This window comes from Magnolia sinica, chromosome 13, assembly GCF_029962835.1.
Source record: "Magnolia sinica isolate HGM2019 chromosome 13, MsV1, whole genome shotgun sequence".
Classification (NCBI taxonomy): domain Eukaryota; kingdom Viridiplantae; phylum Streptophyta; class Magnoliopsida; order Magnoliales; family Magnoliaceae; genus Magnolia; species Magnolia sinica.
The window spans coordinates 48,819,535-48,838,653 of record NC_080585.1 but is presented as its reverse complement, the minus strand read 5'-3'; the positions used below and the strand labels follow the sequence as shown (position 1 = coordinate 48,838,653).

Genomic DNA, 19,119 nt, shown 5'->3' with positions numbered 1-19,119 from the left:
GCCCGTGGTTGAGTGATCCAGACTGTTGGTGTGATGGATCTCATTTTGGATGGCCTATGTACCAAAAATCCCGCAGATTGAAAGATCCTAGCCATAGAATGTTTCAGATTTTGTAGATTGAATGTGAACCGTTTCCCTATTTCCTTACCCAACTTTGTATATCTTACTCAACTATTGAAGGGTTAGGATTTCCCCAACTTAAGGAAATTTTGGTGGATTGGCCCTACATAGTTAGGCCCATAATATCAACGGTTTGAATGAATGATCCGTGGGCCTCAATTGTACAGACTGACAACGTGAAGGGGACTGCACGAGAGAATTGCGGGAGATTTTTGGTGCATGGACCACACATAAGTGGCCCACCATCGATGGCCGACCAACATGTAAAACTAAATTAAACGACGGTTAGGATTGTCCAGTTGCTGTGATTGCTACACCGTTTTAGCTATCATCAGTGGGGCCCACTGAAAGAACAGGTTCCACTGACTATACAAGATGGAGTTGCTCCCGCGGTGTAGCACGTGGCGACCTTAGCTTTTGGTCGGTGAGGCGGTGAAGATCGAACGCCACCTGCCTCTTTCACCGGCCACGTGAAGTTCCCGTGGACGTAAGCTATGTGGGACCCACAGAGATTCCTATAATAAATCAACTCCGTTCATCAGATTAGCGAGACCATGATAGGACTTTAAAAGGAAAATCAGGCAGATCCAAAAGTCACGTGGGCCACACCACACAAAACAGTTAGAACGGAAACGTCCACCATTGAAACCTTACCGGAGTCGACCATGATGTTTATATGCATACTGTTTTTACCACTCTGATAAACCGTCAAGTACAAATATCAACTTCTGTGGAGCGTGACTTGGCTGCGACCGGAACCAGCCACGTCGGTGGGACCCTGACCCTAGTCGACCAGCCACTCTGTACATATGTTTTGCCAGCTTATTGCAACGCATGTTCCCCGCCAAAGGAAACAGGCGTCGTTTAATGCCCACCGTTAAAATTTTCAGTTTGTCCAACTTGTTGATAAAAGGAAAACATAAATATCAACTGGATCCAAAAATATCGTGGCCCAAAAAAGATTTTTAATGGTCAAGAACAACCGTTTCCAATGGTGTGTTCCATCTAAGTTTTGGATGTACCTGATTTTTTGAATTCCTTTACTATTGTTGTCTTGCTAAGCTGATGAGTGGAGTAGATTTATCAGGGGCATGTGTATGAACCCCACATGGCTTCCAATTCTCATTGTGGTTGAGGCACATCGGTGAACCCCACATGGCTTCCAATTCTCATTGTGGTTGAGGCACATCGGGCGCATCATTTGGGGGACGCCAGTTGCCTGTGCTCCCCTAAGTAGGGCCACATCATTATGTTCATCCATTTTGTTGACTCATGTTAGGAGCTTAAAAATGAAATATATCCAAAACTCAAGTGAGCCACATGGAGAGATTATTGAGTGCACACCATTGAAACATTCGCGGGGCTGCACAAGCTTTGGATGAAGATGATATTTTTGTTTCCAGTTCATCATGAGCTTTAAGGGGGTGTTTGGCTCATGGAACTTGATGATATTAAGTGGGATGGAATTGCTTTTTTCCAATAAATGCACTCGTCGGTGGATTGTCTCTTAATATCATAGGAGTGAGCGATTCACTTTATAGTGTTCCGATCATATAGGATGTAGTGCTTAAATACATATTTTGATTCATGTAGTGTTTGGTTGTACACGGAAAATAACTCCCAATCTCAAAAATTGTGTTTGAAAACTACTATGAGAAGTAAGGTAAAGCCACCTTAATGTTTGTGAGTAATCCACCCCGTCCATCCATTTTGTGAGATCATTTTAAGGCATGCTACCAAAAGTTAAGTATATCAAATACTCAAGCGGGACATACGAGAGGAAAGAGCGAGGAAAGAATTTCCTACCGTTGAAACCTTCCCGAGCTCCACCTTGATGTTGATATGTCATCCCAACCGTTTACAAGTTCTTTCATGCCAGGATGAACTGACAGCATAGAAAACTTTATCGTTATACAAAACTTTTATAGCCATATGAATGTTTCAATGGTGGTCACTCAATCCCCACTATTTTCTCTTGTGTGGCCCACTTGAGTTTTAAATCTACCTCATTTTTGATCGCTTACCCTAAAATGATCTTGTAAAACAGATGGATGGGGTGGATTCCTCACAAACATCAAGGTGGGCCCCACCTCCTTTCCCATGGTAAAAACCTTCTAACTCATGCTTTTAGGAGGAAATCCCATGGATTTCTTAAAACCTGTTTAGTTCATCATAGGTTTCCAACATTGGATCATGTGCATGAAGTAGAGAGGGCTAGGGAGGGCTTTCCCCAATTCAATTGGGATTTGCAAAATACATAGGATTTCCTCCTAAAAGCATGAGCTAGGAAGTTCTTACACTGGTAAGGAAGCTAGGCCCACTTAATGTTTGTGAGGAATCCACCTCATCCATTTGTTTTACAAGATCATTTTAGGGTAAGTGAGTAAAAATGAGGTAGATTTAAAACTCGTGTGGGCCACATAAGAGAAAACAGTGGGGATTGAGTGACCACCATTGAAACATTCATATGGCTACAAAAGTTTTGTATCACAATAAAATTTTCTATGTTGTCAATTCGTCTCGGCAAGAATGAACTTATAAACAGTTGGGATGACATATAAACATCAAGGTGGAGCTTGGGAAGGTTTCAACGATAGGAAATTCTTTCCCCACTCTTTCCTCTTGTATGGCCCACTTGACTTTTGGATCTGCTTGACTTTTGGTAGCATGTCCTAAAATGATCTCACAAAATGGATGGACGGGGTGGATTACTCACAAACATCAAAGTGGGCCCCGCCTTACTTCTCACTGTAATTTTCAAACACAATTTTCGAGATTGGTAGTTGTTCTCCATGTAAAACCAAACACTACATTCAAAACATGTATTTAAGTCTTACATCATATATGATCCAAACACCAAAATGAATAGCTCACTCCTATGACATTAAGAGACAATCCACAGACAAGTGCATTTATTGTAAAAAAGCAATTTCATCCTGCTTAATACCATCTAATTCCATGCGCCAAACACCTCCTTAGAATGGCATATAAACATCATTTAGATGTCATATAAACATCAAAGTGACTTTGTAGAAGATGTTAATAGTAGTTATTTTCATTTTCATTCCCCTACTTGAGTTTTGAATTGCCTTAATTTTCAATAATGTCTCAACATGAGTTAGCAAAACAGATAGACAAAATCAATTTCTCATAAGCATCGCCCCATGTAAGTTGGGCCCACTAAGTGTTCGAACAAAGTTGGCCACTTAGGGGGCGTTTGGATCGTAAGTTACTTAAGCTATTCATGTCTTAAGTATCTTATCTTGGTTTCTACTTAAAAGCTGAAGTGATTAAGCACATCTGAGTAAAAAAATTATTTATAACTAATCTTAAATCAAGCTTTCTCATCTCAAATAAGTTACTTATCTATTGTTGTAAGTATTTAAAAAAAATAAAAATAAATAAATAAATAAAAACTTAGTTAGTGATATCTAAACAAGACCTTGGCGACTTTGGAACTTAAGATAATTTTGGAAACTTGTTGTAAATGACCCTAATCTTTGGAGCACTTAGCTCAATGGTAAATACCTAAAATCTAGTTTCATTTAGGACATCAAAATTCATCATAATGCTTCATGGGCTTAGCAAAATATCCTTGGCACAATATAGGTAGCAAAACATTATATTAGATTTCTCATTAGGAATGATAAGAAAACTTTATTCTAGCTATGTCCATGGTTGCTAGAGGGAAAACTCATGCGTCAATATAATCCTCAAGCCATCAATGATCTTGGAATGGGAATTTCCACTCATGTCTCCCATTTCATTATCAATGGTAATTGGTCACTCCCAATATATAGCCTCAAATGAGCTCAGGGAAATCTTCCTGAGTTGTATATATGTGCAATTGAGTGAATGGAAATTCATTGCTCATTTCAACCTAAGTATTACATCCTAATTTGGTGGACAATACAATCAAACCACATGATTGTGGGTCCATTCAAAGATTGCACATATATGGAGTCTACAAACTGATCAGACAACTTATGGGGTCCTCAGGTATGATCTGATCACCTGCGGGGTCCAACAATCTAATGATTTTACCTAATCAACCAGTGATCTTTCTCCTTAACTTTCTTTGTTGCAATTTGTCTGGTAACAATCTAGTTGGGTACAACACCTATTGTACTAATGTCAATGAGATGTCGTCTTGATCTCTCATGGATCAAAGAAAAGGTACATGTAACACCCCGAACTTTTCAATACCTGAGTATTGAAAGTTCTCGAGTGTTATTATGAAGTTTAACTTAGTATGGACATGTGTACGATACCAATTTAACTATCATAACCTTACATCTATTCCCCAACATGAATCTAACCGTTGAGAATGATCTTTATCCATAGATCAAGTCATCCGACTGTTAATTTTAAGACAAGATCATCATATGTCCAAGTACTCTCACTTGTTCATCATAACCAACCATTCAACCAACTATCCACAGATACGTAAAGATATTCGACCGTACACTTTTAGTTTTGACCACCTGATCATAGTAAAATAACTACTTGATATCTACATCCACTCGTACACATATCAAATTGAAATTATGATCCGTTCATCTTATTCACCACCTATAAATATGCTTAACTCACCATGAAAACTATAATCTTATAAACTTACACATATGAACAAGTTACTTGAATTTAATGGTATACATATTCTGCATCTTAATCACTCCAAAAACTCGCTTGTGATCATCCGTTTACAAAATTGACCGTACACCGACTTACATACATGATTAGAGCACTAACCATTAAGTTTTTCTATTTTTAACATATCATCTGACCATCCATTATGTTGGTTGATATATGTATATAAGTTCTTTTGTAAGAATTACTTAAAAACTTATCTATAATCATGTAGAACCATTAGATTTTTCAAAACTCTCATATCAGCAATAATTATGAAAATGTCATTAACATAAACCCTTGAATTATAGATCACGTAGTTCTCATGATCCGTTTGATGTAAAATTTTATATCATACCTATATATATATCATAAATTAACCATACATGTCAAATTTCAACCCTTAGATCATTGTAAAAGTACTCAGTTGATAAATCAGCCCCTTAACCGTTGATTTTGGTGTCCATCGAGTGAAGAAACCTCGTGAGTAGCCATAGTAGGATATTTTTCTTCATATAAACGACTTGAATTTTTCATAATATGGACCAAGTGTAAAATATGAAAATCCCACTTTCGTAAGCTTTTCCTTAGGTGCAAAGTTATCATTTACAAGCTTACCAATTCCTTATAAATCTAGATCTTCCGATTTAACCACTTCCTGTCATCCATCGTAACTCAAATTTGGACCATACTTTGGTCTCATATGACAACGAGGTTATACAAAATTTAAACCCGTTATATGATCTTACACTGTTGAATGTTGAAGGCAGTTCCTTTGTTTTTGTACAAAAGGTGAAATTTTAGATTTAGGCTTTTTCCACCATCGATCAACCACTAAATTTCGTTTAACCGTTTGTCTATCCTAACTACACATTTCTCCCAAAATTGGGCTCTGACCATTAAGTGTGGACCGTTAATTGAGAACAAGTTCGTTTTGGCACCCGTTAGGAGAATTTTCTAAATAAGTCAATCTAAATTTCGAATCACCAAGAAAATCATATAATACCCCGGCCCTATTCAACGACCTCAACATACTGGACAAATTAGATTTAAAGAAAAATCGCTAGAAAATGTCAAATTGGATAAACCCAATACAAGTGGAAGTGAAATACACCCCCTCTCACATGCCCACTCCTTATTAAAAGGAAGAGTGTGTCTCCTTCTCCTCGCACATGCCCATGATCCCTCATCTACGAAAGAGAAAAAGAAAAAGAAAAAGAAAGGAAAAGGGAAAGAGAGAGAGAAAGAAAAAGAAAGAGAAAGAGAAAACCTAGTCACCCATCATCCTCCTCCTCCACACGTGTAGTATCTCCCTCTTGTTCAAACGATGTCATGATTCACGTAAAAACTTTCCTACATCGAGATCTACCTAGGGTTTAGATCTAAGGCTAAGCTGATGGATTCCTTTACAACTTACACTAATTTGAGTTGATATAATTTATCTTATTTTTGCATACTTTCATATTACTGTATTTTTCCATGCAATTGATTGGTTTACCATTATTAATTATTTATCCCTTTAAGAATTGTGGCTAAGGTATGATTTTAATTATGCGTGATTTTTATAAATTTATATACGGTGATGGATACAAGCCTTGCCCTTTACCAATTTTGGGAGTGACGCGTGCTTCCACTCTATATTGAGTTGGCCTTTTGCTCATCTCCCTTTATTCTTGTTAAGTTAGTCTATTTGCTATTCTTTTCTTTTATTGAGATAGCTTAATATTACTTTTCTCATTTATAGGTTATGGCTTGGGCATGTGTCTTGAAATTTCAGAACCCTCATGGTTCGACTTATTTCTCTATTAATGCAAGTGATGTGTTATATGCCTCATATATAGTGGTTCATATATATTATTGTGGACATAATACATTTTAAGTAGCGGCCCTTTTAGTCGACATGTAATCCCGTGGGTTAGTGAGTGGTAAAGTAAATCGTCATGCGTGTTTCATCACTTCTCGAAATTGGATGTTACAATTAGTCACTCTATGAACACATCGTATCACGTAAATCCTCCAATCGTATTATTGTGTCACCTTGAAATGTTCGCATAAATCCACGTTAACGTTGGACATGCCAACGAATCTCCATAGTATGGGATGCGGGGTGAGCTAGGTTTTTTATGAACTATATTCCACATCGTGATGACTACTATGTATGATGGACTGCACACACTATGCTAGGCATGCATTCATGCAGATTGGTTGTGCATATGATACCACTCATAGTAGTGGAGTACGAGACATATCAAAATCCTCACATTATTCTTATGAATCTCTTAAATTATTGTTAATCGTAAAGGATAACCATCATTATGAGTAGGACATTGACCATCTCTAACCTTACAAATATTGCAGGTGAATTACAGGTTGATGATATGTCCGATAATCATTATATGGAAGATTCTTTCGAAAAGAAAAGAAGAAGAATAACTCTACGAATTGTTTTATTTATTTTCCGCTACAAACTTTGATAATATAATAAGCTCCTACTGAGAGGGCATTAAAGAATTATTTGTACGCTTTTTACTCTAATGGAATAATAAATACAGTTGATTTTATTCTCGTAAATGGTTACCTTCGTAAATATAACTGGATGTGATTTATCTTTTTTAAAAAAGGTGTGATTTTAAAGCATTCAATTTTTACATTGTTAAAACCCGAAATTCTCGAGCACGAGTATGTACTCAGGCCACGAAAATTCGAGATGTTACAGTACATCTCTCATGTATGCTTGTTAGGATAAGATTTGGTTGTTTCATATTAATCGTTCAAATATGGACATGCGACACATGATTTTTTCATGGCATGCATTAAATATAAGGAAGACAACTCATAACTGAGCATATCGTTAAAGAATCGGGTTGTTCACGTGATTTGGAGATAAAGGCTTACAATCGTTAAGGCTACATCAATACTAAATTATGTATAAGAGATTATTGACGATATAAGAATGTATTAAGCAAAAGGACATGCACGATTAAGTGGAGGTAATCGTCAGCTTACAGTTGGTAGTATAGGAAGTTGACACATAGGCAGTAGTTATTTTCACGACTTCATTGAGTAGTTTATAAACAACATAAGAGAATACAAAGCAAATGATCTCAGCATTAACCCAAAACAAAACAACTCAATAATTAATCCAGTGTGCTCTCTGAGATATTTAACTTTCGCCATCACTCGACAGTTGTGGAACCTTTAGTCTCTAGGATTAGTTTAGTCTGTCCATGCCTTAAGGCAAATCGACTTAGTGATATCCAATAGCTATAATTCCCTTCCATCTATGCTTGCGTTTCGGATCTGAATGAAGACTATAGTCTTAGAAATTGTCCACTAACGCTCATATGCTGGGTCGATATTAGCTTATAAGTCTTAGTATTGCCTTTGCCTTGCTCATCAGCACGTTGCTCGACGAAGCACCTCACTACTCTCAGTCAAGTCGACGATCCTAGTTTAGTGGTAAGTCTCACTTTTTCAATTCAATCTTTAACTCATTTTTGTTCAATCATACAATTGTTACACTTTCGAGAATCCTTTATTTTTAATTGAAAAGAAGAAGAAGAAATCATTAGAGGAAGCACCCCTACCTCTGCAAAGCACTTGATTAGCGCATTTGATAGTTGATATCTCAACCATTCGATCAAGCATCACTTTGTCTCAACACCAAGGATTAGTTGTCACGCCCCAAACTCGGAAACCGGGCTCACAGAATTCCTGATCGCCGAATCCAGCGCCGACAGCCTTCGTAATGCCACATTCTCGGCTCCCGGCACCCATATGCCAGATTCCGATCCAGGGATCTTACAAGGAGGATTTTCAATATGAATTTTTTTTTTGTAATGGAGTATAATCAAGTCATAAAACAACATCACCACATATCCACTATAATGAAACATTTGAGTACAATCGTAAAGGGAAATACAAATATAAATATCGGAACTCCAAAAGCTCAGCTGCACGCTCCGGCCTTAGTGCTCTTGTTGCGTCTTAGCGTCACCTACACGCAACGATCATGCATAAGCTTATACAAAGCTTATATGGTGGTGTAAGTGTGCGGGCAAGGTATATGCCAAGTACGCAATATCAGAGTAATGTGGAATATGCTGGCAAGTCCAAGAATGTTATCAGTCATACCAAAGCTATGTGATACAAGGCATGAATGTTATCGGTCATACCAAGGCTATGCGATGCAAAGCATGAATACTATCGGTCATACCAAGGCTATGCGATGCAAGGCATGAATACTATCGGTCATACCAAGGCTATATGATGCAAGGCCTACATGGCCAATGTCATATGCAAGATGCAAAACATGCATGTCAATTCTCATCAAGTATATATATCAGTACAGTTCCTCTCTGGAATATCACCAGGGTCTAGTACACTCCACACTGACCGCCGCCTCCCTAGCCGCACAGCCCAACGAGTGGAAGAGACCACACTATCCGCCTGACCAGTAGTCTGTCAATACATACCCGTCTCGTCGATAGTGAACCCATTTGCGAGCTGGTCAAACTCAGCCTAGCTTACAACCCCCTCACTGGGGCGGATAAGGCCACACCCCCTTCTAACCGACCATGACATAGTGAGAGACGCGACCTACTAGTATTCGGCACTCGTGCGCTCATGTATCCACTCAGTCTAAACGTTGGAGCATCTCTTGGTACCAAAAGGGTTCTAGGACTCTCACCCAAGGACATACTATATGCCCACAGTGCTATAACCAAGTATTTCTGGTATCCAAATCTGACTATTCATGATGTGCCTGTGGAGGTCACGACCCTGATGTCACTAGGGCGTTCAGTGATCATGTCACATAAGATGCAAGATGCATGAGTCATACTATCTAGTCATGCACAAACCTACGCGTACCGCGTGATCATATGGGCAACTCTGTCTCACAAGGAGTCTCATAAATATCTCAGCCCAATGGCATATGCTATGATCAATCATTCCTCATATAAGGCATACAAATGATGCGTATGGGCATGTATCATGATGTTATACTAAGCATGTATTAGAACCCACTGGGGTCATTGGCCACACCTGGGGTCCAAAGTGAGTCAATATGAAAGTCAATATGGAATGGTCCATGTTAGACTATCATAACATATTCAAGGTACTAGCATATCATATATTCTAAGGCAGGGTCCCTTACAAGGACGGTGGATCTAACCCACGACTCAAGTTAGGCTTCAACAGTGGATATACCAAATCTAATACCACATATTCTTCTATCTACGGCAAGGGTAATGATGTACCAAACAAAGGATGGGCCTCAAGGTTCGGATTACTACAAGCAATGGTGGAAAGTATCATCATCAATGGGGGCCCAACGGTTTAGGTTAGCCCAATGGGTGTCACTAACATAAGTGGGAGCCCAACAGTTTGGGTTAACCCACTAGGTTAAGGGTGGACATGGGCTTAACAATGGGCCTTAAGAAAGCTTACAGCGGTGGAAATTTAACCACCATTGTCCTAAGGTGCGGTCCATTTGGGATTGGAAGTCGGAAATCACTACGGGGCCCTCGGCCCTCTTATATCTAGAAAGACGGATGGGCCACATGTGTATCACATACATCATGGTGGGTCTCACACATCGCAATTGGGCCTCACACATACAATGGGCCTCACATGCATCACATTGAGCCTCATACACGGGCCGCATATACATCACAATGGGCCTCATACACGGGCTGCATATACATCACAATGAGTCACGCACATGGGCCGCATATACATCATAATGGGCCCCTCACACGAGTCGAATACACATTACAATGGGCCTCTCACATGGGTCTAATATACGTCACAATGGACCACATAGCAGGTGGGCCCGTACTTCCCAAATGGGCCCCACCAGATGAACATGGACAGCATGGATGTACAATGCACACATCGTGGTGGACGGTGTGTATACAACACATTTCATGGTGGTTTTCCACCATCCAGCTGCAGATAAATCACATGCATCACGGTGGTCCCACGGCCTAAGGTGGACGGCCTGGATGTACAACACATCATCAAGTGGTCCCATGACCTGAAGATGGACAATTTGGATATAACACATACCTCATGAACAGACCCACAGACTTGCCAACGTCAATATAGCAGCTGTGTAGCTGGTGGGACCCACGAAGCTTGCTGACGTCAATACAGCTATTGTGTAGCGGTGGGACCCACACATATACAATTTAGATACAACTTGCTGGACGATGTAGATAAATCACATGCATCACGGTGGTCCCACGACCTGAGGTGGACGGCCTGGATATACAACACATCATCAGGTGGTCCCACAGCCTGAGGATGGACAGTTTTGATATAACACATACCTCATGAATAGACCCACAGAGCTTGTTGACGTCAATATAGCAACTGTGTAGTTGGTAGGACCCACACATATACGGTTTGGATACAACTCGTTGGACGGTGCAGATAAATCACATGCATCACGGTGGTCCCACGGCCTGAGGTGGACGGCCTGGATATACAACACATCATCAGTTGGTCCCACGGCCTGAGGATGGACAGTTTGGATATAACACATACCTCATGAATAGACCCACGGAACTTGCTGACATCAATACAGTAGCTATGTAGCTAGTGGGACCCACGGAGCTTGCTGACGTCAATACAACAACTGTGTAGTTAGTGGGACGCACACATATATTGTTTGGATACAACACATAAGGGAAGGTGGGTCCCATGTCCATCAACTGGACGGCACAGATGAAACACGTACATCTTTGCATATCCCACCGTCCAGATGGACGATGAGAACAAACACATACATCAGTGGCCCCACCGTCCATTGTTGAACGGTGGTGAAAGCAATACATATATCATGTGGGTCCACGTGGTGTATATATATATATATATATATATATATATATATATATATATATATATATATATATATATATAGTGCGCTAGATGGACGGCCTGGATGTAAGATACATACATTGAGGTGGGTCACACCATCCAGGAGGCTGGACCATGTGAATAAATCACATACATCATGGTGGTCCCACGTGGGTGGGCCACACATGTTTGGATCAAGCTGCTATTTGTGTTTTCCCTTCCAACAAGGTTTGCCCAAACGGGCAGCAAGTGCGTCCCACTTGGTTGGACTGCGTGGATCATCATACAATATCAATGGTGGGCCATCAAACAGGGAGAGAGAGAGAGAGAGAGAAATGTGCGATGGAGGGCTCCGCCACTATGAACCCTCCCTTTCATACAAAACATACATCAAGTGGGTTCTAATACATGTGGGTCCACCAATCAAAATCAACGCTGGAGATCCATGTTATGACCTTTTTACACTAGGAAAATAAACGTGATGATGGGGTCCATGGAGAATGGCCCCATCATGGGATGAACATATGAATCATGGTGGGCCATTGGCCACACCTGGGGTCCAAAGTGAGATCCATACCATCAATCGGTATGCCCCACTTGGCCCATCATCAAAAAAATAAAATCTTAACCCTACAAAACACTCACCAATTTCACTTCTTCTTTGATGGAGGATGATAAAGATTGATGGGCCTTGATCTTAGATTCTTTCTCTTTTCTCTCTTTCTAGGAAAAATGATAGAGAATGGAATGAGATAGAGTGAAGGATGGGAGATGTAAGGAGAGAGGGATGGGTGTGTAAGAAGAATGACATGGAGGGTATGGGCTTGGTTGACTTTTAGGTGAGAGAGGGATGGGCTAGGTATGAGTTGTACTTAACTTGTGATTGATTGATTGATGTGATGGATTGGGTAGAGATTCTCTCATTATTCGCAACACGCGGCGTTTCCTCGAAATAAATGCGGGCTCACAACTCGTAGCCTGGGTATCGCATCGGTGTGCAAGTCACGGCATTGAAACAACATAATGACACAGTCGCAATAGTACAAGTCTCGAGTCGAATCGACTCAAATCTATGGGATGCGACTTAGGGTTGTGCGCAACTGCCGATTACAGATCGCGGGTTGCCAGAATTCGACGAGAAAGATCGCAGAAGTCTAAGGAACAGTACGATTTAGGATACGAGCCTTACACTAGTGACATTTGGTTTAAATCGGACTGCAAATTGGTTATGGTACACTTGCAAATCTAACATGCGTACCATGTTGCCAAAATTTAGACCAACAATGCCAATCTAACATTGCAATGCTCTTATTGTGCATGCGCATGCAATAATCTATGTTTTTGAAGTGGATCAAGTATTTAAAAGACAATTATTGTCTACTAGAAAGGGGGCAAAGGCTATGGCTAAAAACCGTAGCTAAATACCTATTGCTACGGTTATCATCCGTAGCACAACTGTAGTCGTAAGTGCAGAAAGTCAAAAAAGCTATGGCTACAAATTTAATCCGTAGCCTATACACTATTAGCTACGGATTACATCCGTAGCTATATTTTCTGTAGCAAAACCTGCATGCAGCTACATATAATACTTGTAGCTAACAATGTGATTATATCCGTAGCTACTAGCCGACTACGGTGTATAGATCTAAGGCTACGGCTATTAGTTACTATTTAAAAAATTTTAAAAATAATAATAAATATTAAAAAAAAAAACAAATAATGGCTTACCATTGCCAATGCATGCCCTCATAGATCAACTCATCTAAAAATTCCGGATTCAACAATAAAAGAAACATGCACAACAAAGAATATACAACAATGCTTCTATGTCGAGAGTACCAAAAGCTCAAACTCATAATGAGATCAACATATTAGCATTCGATACTAAAATTGGGATAGCAGCTGGCATATATCAATGGAAATGGTTTTCTTAACTTGGGAGAAACACCATCTATAATATAAAGAAATGGAAGCCAAGCAATCACCAAAAAAATAAAACACCACTACCGAGAATTACAAAACTAAGGGGAGAACAACCTACAGCAGTAGCACCCCAAGACCCAACATTGTAAATAACTTTGCATCCATCCCATGCCTTTCAAAGTTTTCCCTTTTTCTTCTTTACTGCTCAGTGCCGGAAGAAGGCGAAGAAATAGGTAAATGTATCTTCAAAACTGTTTCTGAACAGAATGATCAGCTATCATTAGAAGAACAAAACACAAACTAGCTTCAAAGATATTCAATGCAAGTTTTCTTAAGAATGTGTAAGGGGAGGAGAGTTACACGCTTAACTTCTGATTGAAGGTAATAAGACTCACCTTCTTGCAGCTGAATGGGAGTAAATTCCTGCAAACCAAGTCCAAAATCATGAATCTCAATGACACAATAACACTTCCATGCATATAACTGTCACAAATTCATAAGGAACATATAGTTGTACCCACATTTTGGCAATTTCAATCATCCATATGGGAGGGCTCAGGTAGAAGGAATATACATTAAGAATGTAAGAAATAACATGAAGTAGAGTTGGATGTGATCATACTTCTCTTTTTATGTAGTTTGTATGGTGGAATTTTTCATCCGGCATCATATGGCTCTCTATTTCATCCACGGTGTTCACGAGTGCAAGATATCTAGCCTTCATGTAATATGGCAGCCCTTCCGTGGCTTCAAGTTCCCACCTGAAAGTTGCAAGTCGTCGACATTTCGCATAAATGGTGTTTGTACCGTGATCAGTTGCATAAGAAAACATACCATTTCACAGTTTATAGTCTATCTGCCACTATTTCACCCTCTCTAATGATATGAGACAGACCATTGAGGTTTCAAGGAGGCTTCCACATTATACACTGAGTAATGCACTATATTGCTTTTTTGAACATATATAAGCAAAGGAGACAAACATGAACCTGACACCAGGATGCTTCATTAGCGGCCATCAAAAGCAATACAGACTGACCCACCCATATGAGACTCGAACTTTGCCATTTGCATGCAGGGTGCCATCCCTTGCTCCAATTTCCTCACCTTCATCAGCTTCAACCATTGTCACATCCACAAGTGACTACAAGGATCAAGATGTAAAGAATCATGAGTGAATGGCAAAGCTTCAGCCATTAGCAGTCATATTTCCCATCCAAAAGGATGTGCAACGAAAACAAAACCAAGATATCATGTGCAACAATCGACACCTGGACTGGCAAAGCTGCTGGAATTTTATTTTTTATTTTTGAAAGATAACTGATTATATTAAAGGGAAAAAACAGAACTACATCAGATCTAGAGTCTGCTGAGGGAGCAGAAGCTAACTAGGTCCCTAAAAAAACAAAATCTGCATCCTTAAGAGCATCTATATGAGAGGCCCATTCAACAATAAAACATTTGGCGTTGGAAGCAACTTTATTGGGGGACTTTGATTCATTTCTGAAGCATCGGCTGTTCCTTTCTGTCCACATGGACCACCTGGAAAACATAAGCTGCCTGCATACAAACTTCCCGTGGATGATCAGGAACTGCGAAGTTCATCACAGCTGGAATCAGTGATTTAATTTTGCAATCAATTAGACAACTGTTCTCTGTGATGAAAATATGTTCCACTTCCAAATGAATCTCAAGATATAAAATCAGTAGAATATGTTGATACTCACAAGACCAATAAGACATGCATTTTCTTGAAAATCAGTGTTATCTACTCCGAGTTTCTCTGTCTGCTAACATAATTCTACCCATCAACTTGATGCCAACAATCAATAGTTGCAGCAAACCGCTCCTCTCACATGAAAGACCACAAACGTTGAAGACTTGATTGAGGGCATGAGTCAACAGAAGGCAGAAAAGCCAACCAAGGACTCAGAGTCACCTGACCAGGCCATGGGCTTGGTTACTGATGGTGGTAGGTCTAATGGGTCTAGCAAAAGATGGTGGACAATTTTCTAGGTTGGAGGATTCTAAACCAAGACTGAAAAATGATGATGATAGCGTTGGCTCCATGGATCTGATGGATCTCCCAATGGAAGGTGGATGCAAGAATATATATATATATATACATATTGATATGCCTAGTTAAGCCACCAAGTCTCAAGCTATCCTGGTTTGAAACTCGTGCCAAAGGCAATAAGAAAAACAGAGCAGGAAACCTCTTATTTTACAATCAGCAGCAACACTGGCGGATGCATGCAACAGATTAGAAAACAGGAAGCAAGAAACCTAGGTACTTGCAGGTGGAAATAGGTTATTAACTAGATAGTGCTTGAATAGCAATGTGGAAATACTAATACCAACCTGATCTTCATCATCTTCTTCATATTTCAACGACTTCCCTACCTCCTACTTTCTAGTCAAGTTCCATAGCCATGTACACTTGTTTCATTGTTCTTGCATCTTAACGTCATTGCCATCTTTCTCTTTTATCTACACCACCCAGCATTTGTGTTCCATATTAGCCAAAATTCGGAAGTGAACATGATCGATAGAAGTTCATGCTGAGGTGGGATCAGAGTTGAAGAGTTAAATTTAGAAAATAACGTAACAAGGAGAAATCAGACTCATCTACATATTTTGGGAAATTTATCCCCCAATCTTTATGAAATTTTTATATTGTTGCTTGCTTCAAAAAATGATTGAAAAATCCACAACCCATTGTGGAACCCTTTTTTATAATTTTTAATGACGACAGGGTGCCCTGCCCCTTTAAGGCCAGACTATTCCCAATGCTCCAAATTATCAATCAGATAGTCAAAGATGACACAATCACATTTCCTGATTCATCCGGCTTCAGAGATCCAACCAATTTGCTGAACTCGACAGCCTATTGGTGGCAAAAAACAGAAACAAGATTAAACGTTAGTGGAAAAATCAGGTAAATATTCAAAACACAGAAGAAAACAAGAGGCGTAGGATGGCATTGAGACAGTAGCAATAACATCTATATCTATCTATACACATTTTGTCCATGACAATTTGATCACTTGGAAACACAATATGGACAATCCAGCAGCAGTGACATTAATTAAGCATTCAGTATATTCATGATACAATCAGAACCAGCATCTTCGATTAGTGCAGAGAATCAATATCCAATGAGGCATTCATGTATGTATATCCATGACCATGTTTTGATGGTACGAACCAAAACCATGCCTACATTAATTTTCCAATATACATATATTGGCATCATAACCAATGTTTTAAAATCCAAACATAATCTAAATCTGTTTCTGTCAGCAGTTCAGTCTCAGACGCTCCAACTGCCAGCCCAACCAGTCTACCCAGCCATTGCATCTACCCAACCAATACAGTCATGACACTGCACCATACAACAGCTACAAACTCAACCCTGAATCTACCCAAAACTCAAGAACAATTCATCCTAAAGATTTGGAACCAAATCTTTGAGTCTCTAGGCATAGTTAATCTTGCATAAGGTGGCAAAGGATAAACTCTACCTGCTTAAGGGCTCCTTTGGAAGAATCATACATGTATTCACTGAATAAGATACGCTAAAGGATTGCAGGGCCATCCAGAGATGGAAGATCATGCTTCTTTCTAACTTCACACTTCCCTTCTATCATCTCCACTGGCACACTGAGTGTTTCTTCACTGTAATACACCTGCCAAGAATCATAATCACCCTCATATTTGCCAAAAATGTCAGAAAAAAAGCAGTCCCGATTACATGAAACGCCGTAGATGAGAGGGGCCTCTCAAAGAATCTGGTAAGTGTAGAGCTGGACACAAGCCTAGCCAACTTCTACAAGATCTAACTTGTAGAAGTCAAAACATTGACTAAAAATAGATAAGTAGGACAGCCAGGACTGCTTAAGTTGCTCAAGAAGCAAATTGAAAACAGATAACTAAGATGCGAGATGCAAGGCTTCACACAATCCCAGGATGGCAAGAGAAGATCAGACTAATGTGTTTCAACAAATTCTAAATATAACAAATCATTGAAAATATTAAAATCAGAAAGGCACTTCCTCTTTTTTAAAGAGGCAAAAGGTACTTTGTTTTTTTCTTAAGGGAGAAGTACTTTTCTATCAAAAGACTTGAACAATTAAGAATCCTTAATGAATTCATATGTACAGTAGGTCAATTGTTTAAATGTATAATCATACAACTAAAGAATCATTACAGTGCATCCCAACATTGTCATATAAACATCGATGATGCATGCAAATTAGAATTTAGCAAGTTCTAATGCCAAAGCAGAAAATCCATGGAAGCATACCGGAGACATCCCTGACAACCACTTTGTAACGACAGCAATATCCTGCCGCCACTCATGTTCACACTGCCAACAGGTGGCATACCGTATAAGATTTACAAAACCCTGAATAATGCCAGAACAAAATGCATTAAAGGTGGAAGATGTAGCACTAAGAAAACAGACAACACGCCTCATGAAAATAAACAAACGTATACCACTTCCAATTCTAAAAATAAATAAAGAAAAAAAAAACTAATATAAAAAAGGAAGAACTCCATCCAGAGTTACAACATACCCAAAACAAACTCTTCACAGTCCACATGTTGAGGTATTCTGACAATTTTAACTGTCCATATTCTTTGAAGTACCATGAATAAGCTATGGTCCCATAATCACATTTCAGTGATGCTCCTGACCTTTGATTTCTGGAGTCGAGCATGAGCCACAGGAAATTTCAATCTATTAAATTCATCTACACATAATGATGGTAAGGATCATGTATTCAATGTAAAATGCTCACAATTTCACTTATAACATAGGACCTAGAACATAGATGGTTTCGATCATCAGATCAGCACAGCATGTGGGCCCACCAATGGAAGATTTTCAAATGCAGGTAAAAGCTGTAAATTAATTACAACCTGCATTTACAGGAAATTTCAGCATCCAAACAGGCCCTGTAATCCATTTACCAGCAAATGATTTATGACTTGCAGGTTTTACAGCATCCAAGTGACCCCTAAATCAAATCCAAACGCCCAAACAAAAAAAATCATCTAACACCAAAACGTTGTAGATGAGAGGGGCCTCTCAAAGAATCTGGTAAGTGTAGAGCTGGACACAAGCCTAGCCAACTTATACAAGATCTAACTTGTAGAAGTCAAAACATTGACTAAAAATAGATAAGTAGGACAGCCAGGACTGCTTAAGTTGCTCAAGAAGCAAATTGAAAACAGATAACTAAGATGCGAGATGCGAGGCTTCATACAATCCCAGGATGACAAGAGAAGATCAGACTAATGTGTTTCAACAAATTCTAAATATAACAAATCATTGAAAATATTAAAATCAGAAAGGCACTTCCTCTTTTTTAAAGAGGCAAAAGGTACTTTCTTTTTTTCTTAAGGGAGAAGTACTTTTCTATCAAAAGACTTGAACAATTAAGAATCCTTTATGAATTCATATGTACAGTAGGTCAATTGTTTAAATGTATAATCATACAACTAAAGAATCATTACAGTGCATCCCAGCATAGTAATATAAACATCGATGATGCATGCAAATTAGAATTTAGCAAG

General features: G+C 39.2%; 1 protein-coding gene across 6 annotated transcripts; it reads right to left on the bottom strand.

The window, feature by feature from the left end:
• Nucleotides 1-13,387: 13,387 nt before the first annotated feature.
• LOC131224366 (putative monoterpene synthase 8) lies at nt 13,388-16,420 on the bottom strand. 6 transcript variants are annotated; one of them, XM_058219874.1, is made up of 5 exons: nt 15,894-16,420; nt 14,526-14,680; nt 14,159-14,297; nt 13,932-13,959; nt 13,398-13,793 (listed from the first exon to the last, which is right to left on the bottom strand). In XM_058219874.1, the coding sequence occupies exons 2-5, from the start codon at nt 14,543-14,545 to the stop codon at nt 13,735-13,737; spliced, it is 246 nt and encodes an 81-aa protein (XP_058075857.1). In that variant the 5' UTR covers nt 14,546-14,680; nt 15,894-16,420; the 3' UTR covers nt 13,398-13,734. The 6 variants fall into 6 exon arrangements, 5 of the variants coding, with proteins under 5 accessions (XP_058075854.1, XP_058075857.1, XP_058075856.1 ...); XM_058219873.1 differs by lacking the exon at nt 14,526-14,680 and having other exon boundaries at nt 13,401-13,793; nt 15,898-16,417; XM_058219871.1 differs by lacking the exons at nt 14,526-14,680; nt 15,894-16,420 and having other exon boundaries at nt 13,388-13,787; nt 14,159-14,519.
• Between the last annotated feature and the right edge of the window lie 2,699 nt (nt 16,421-19,119).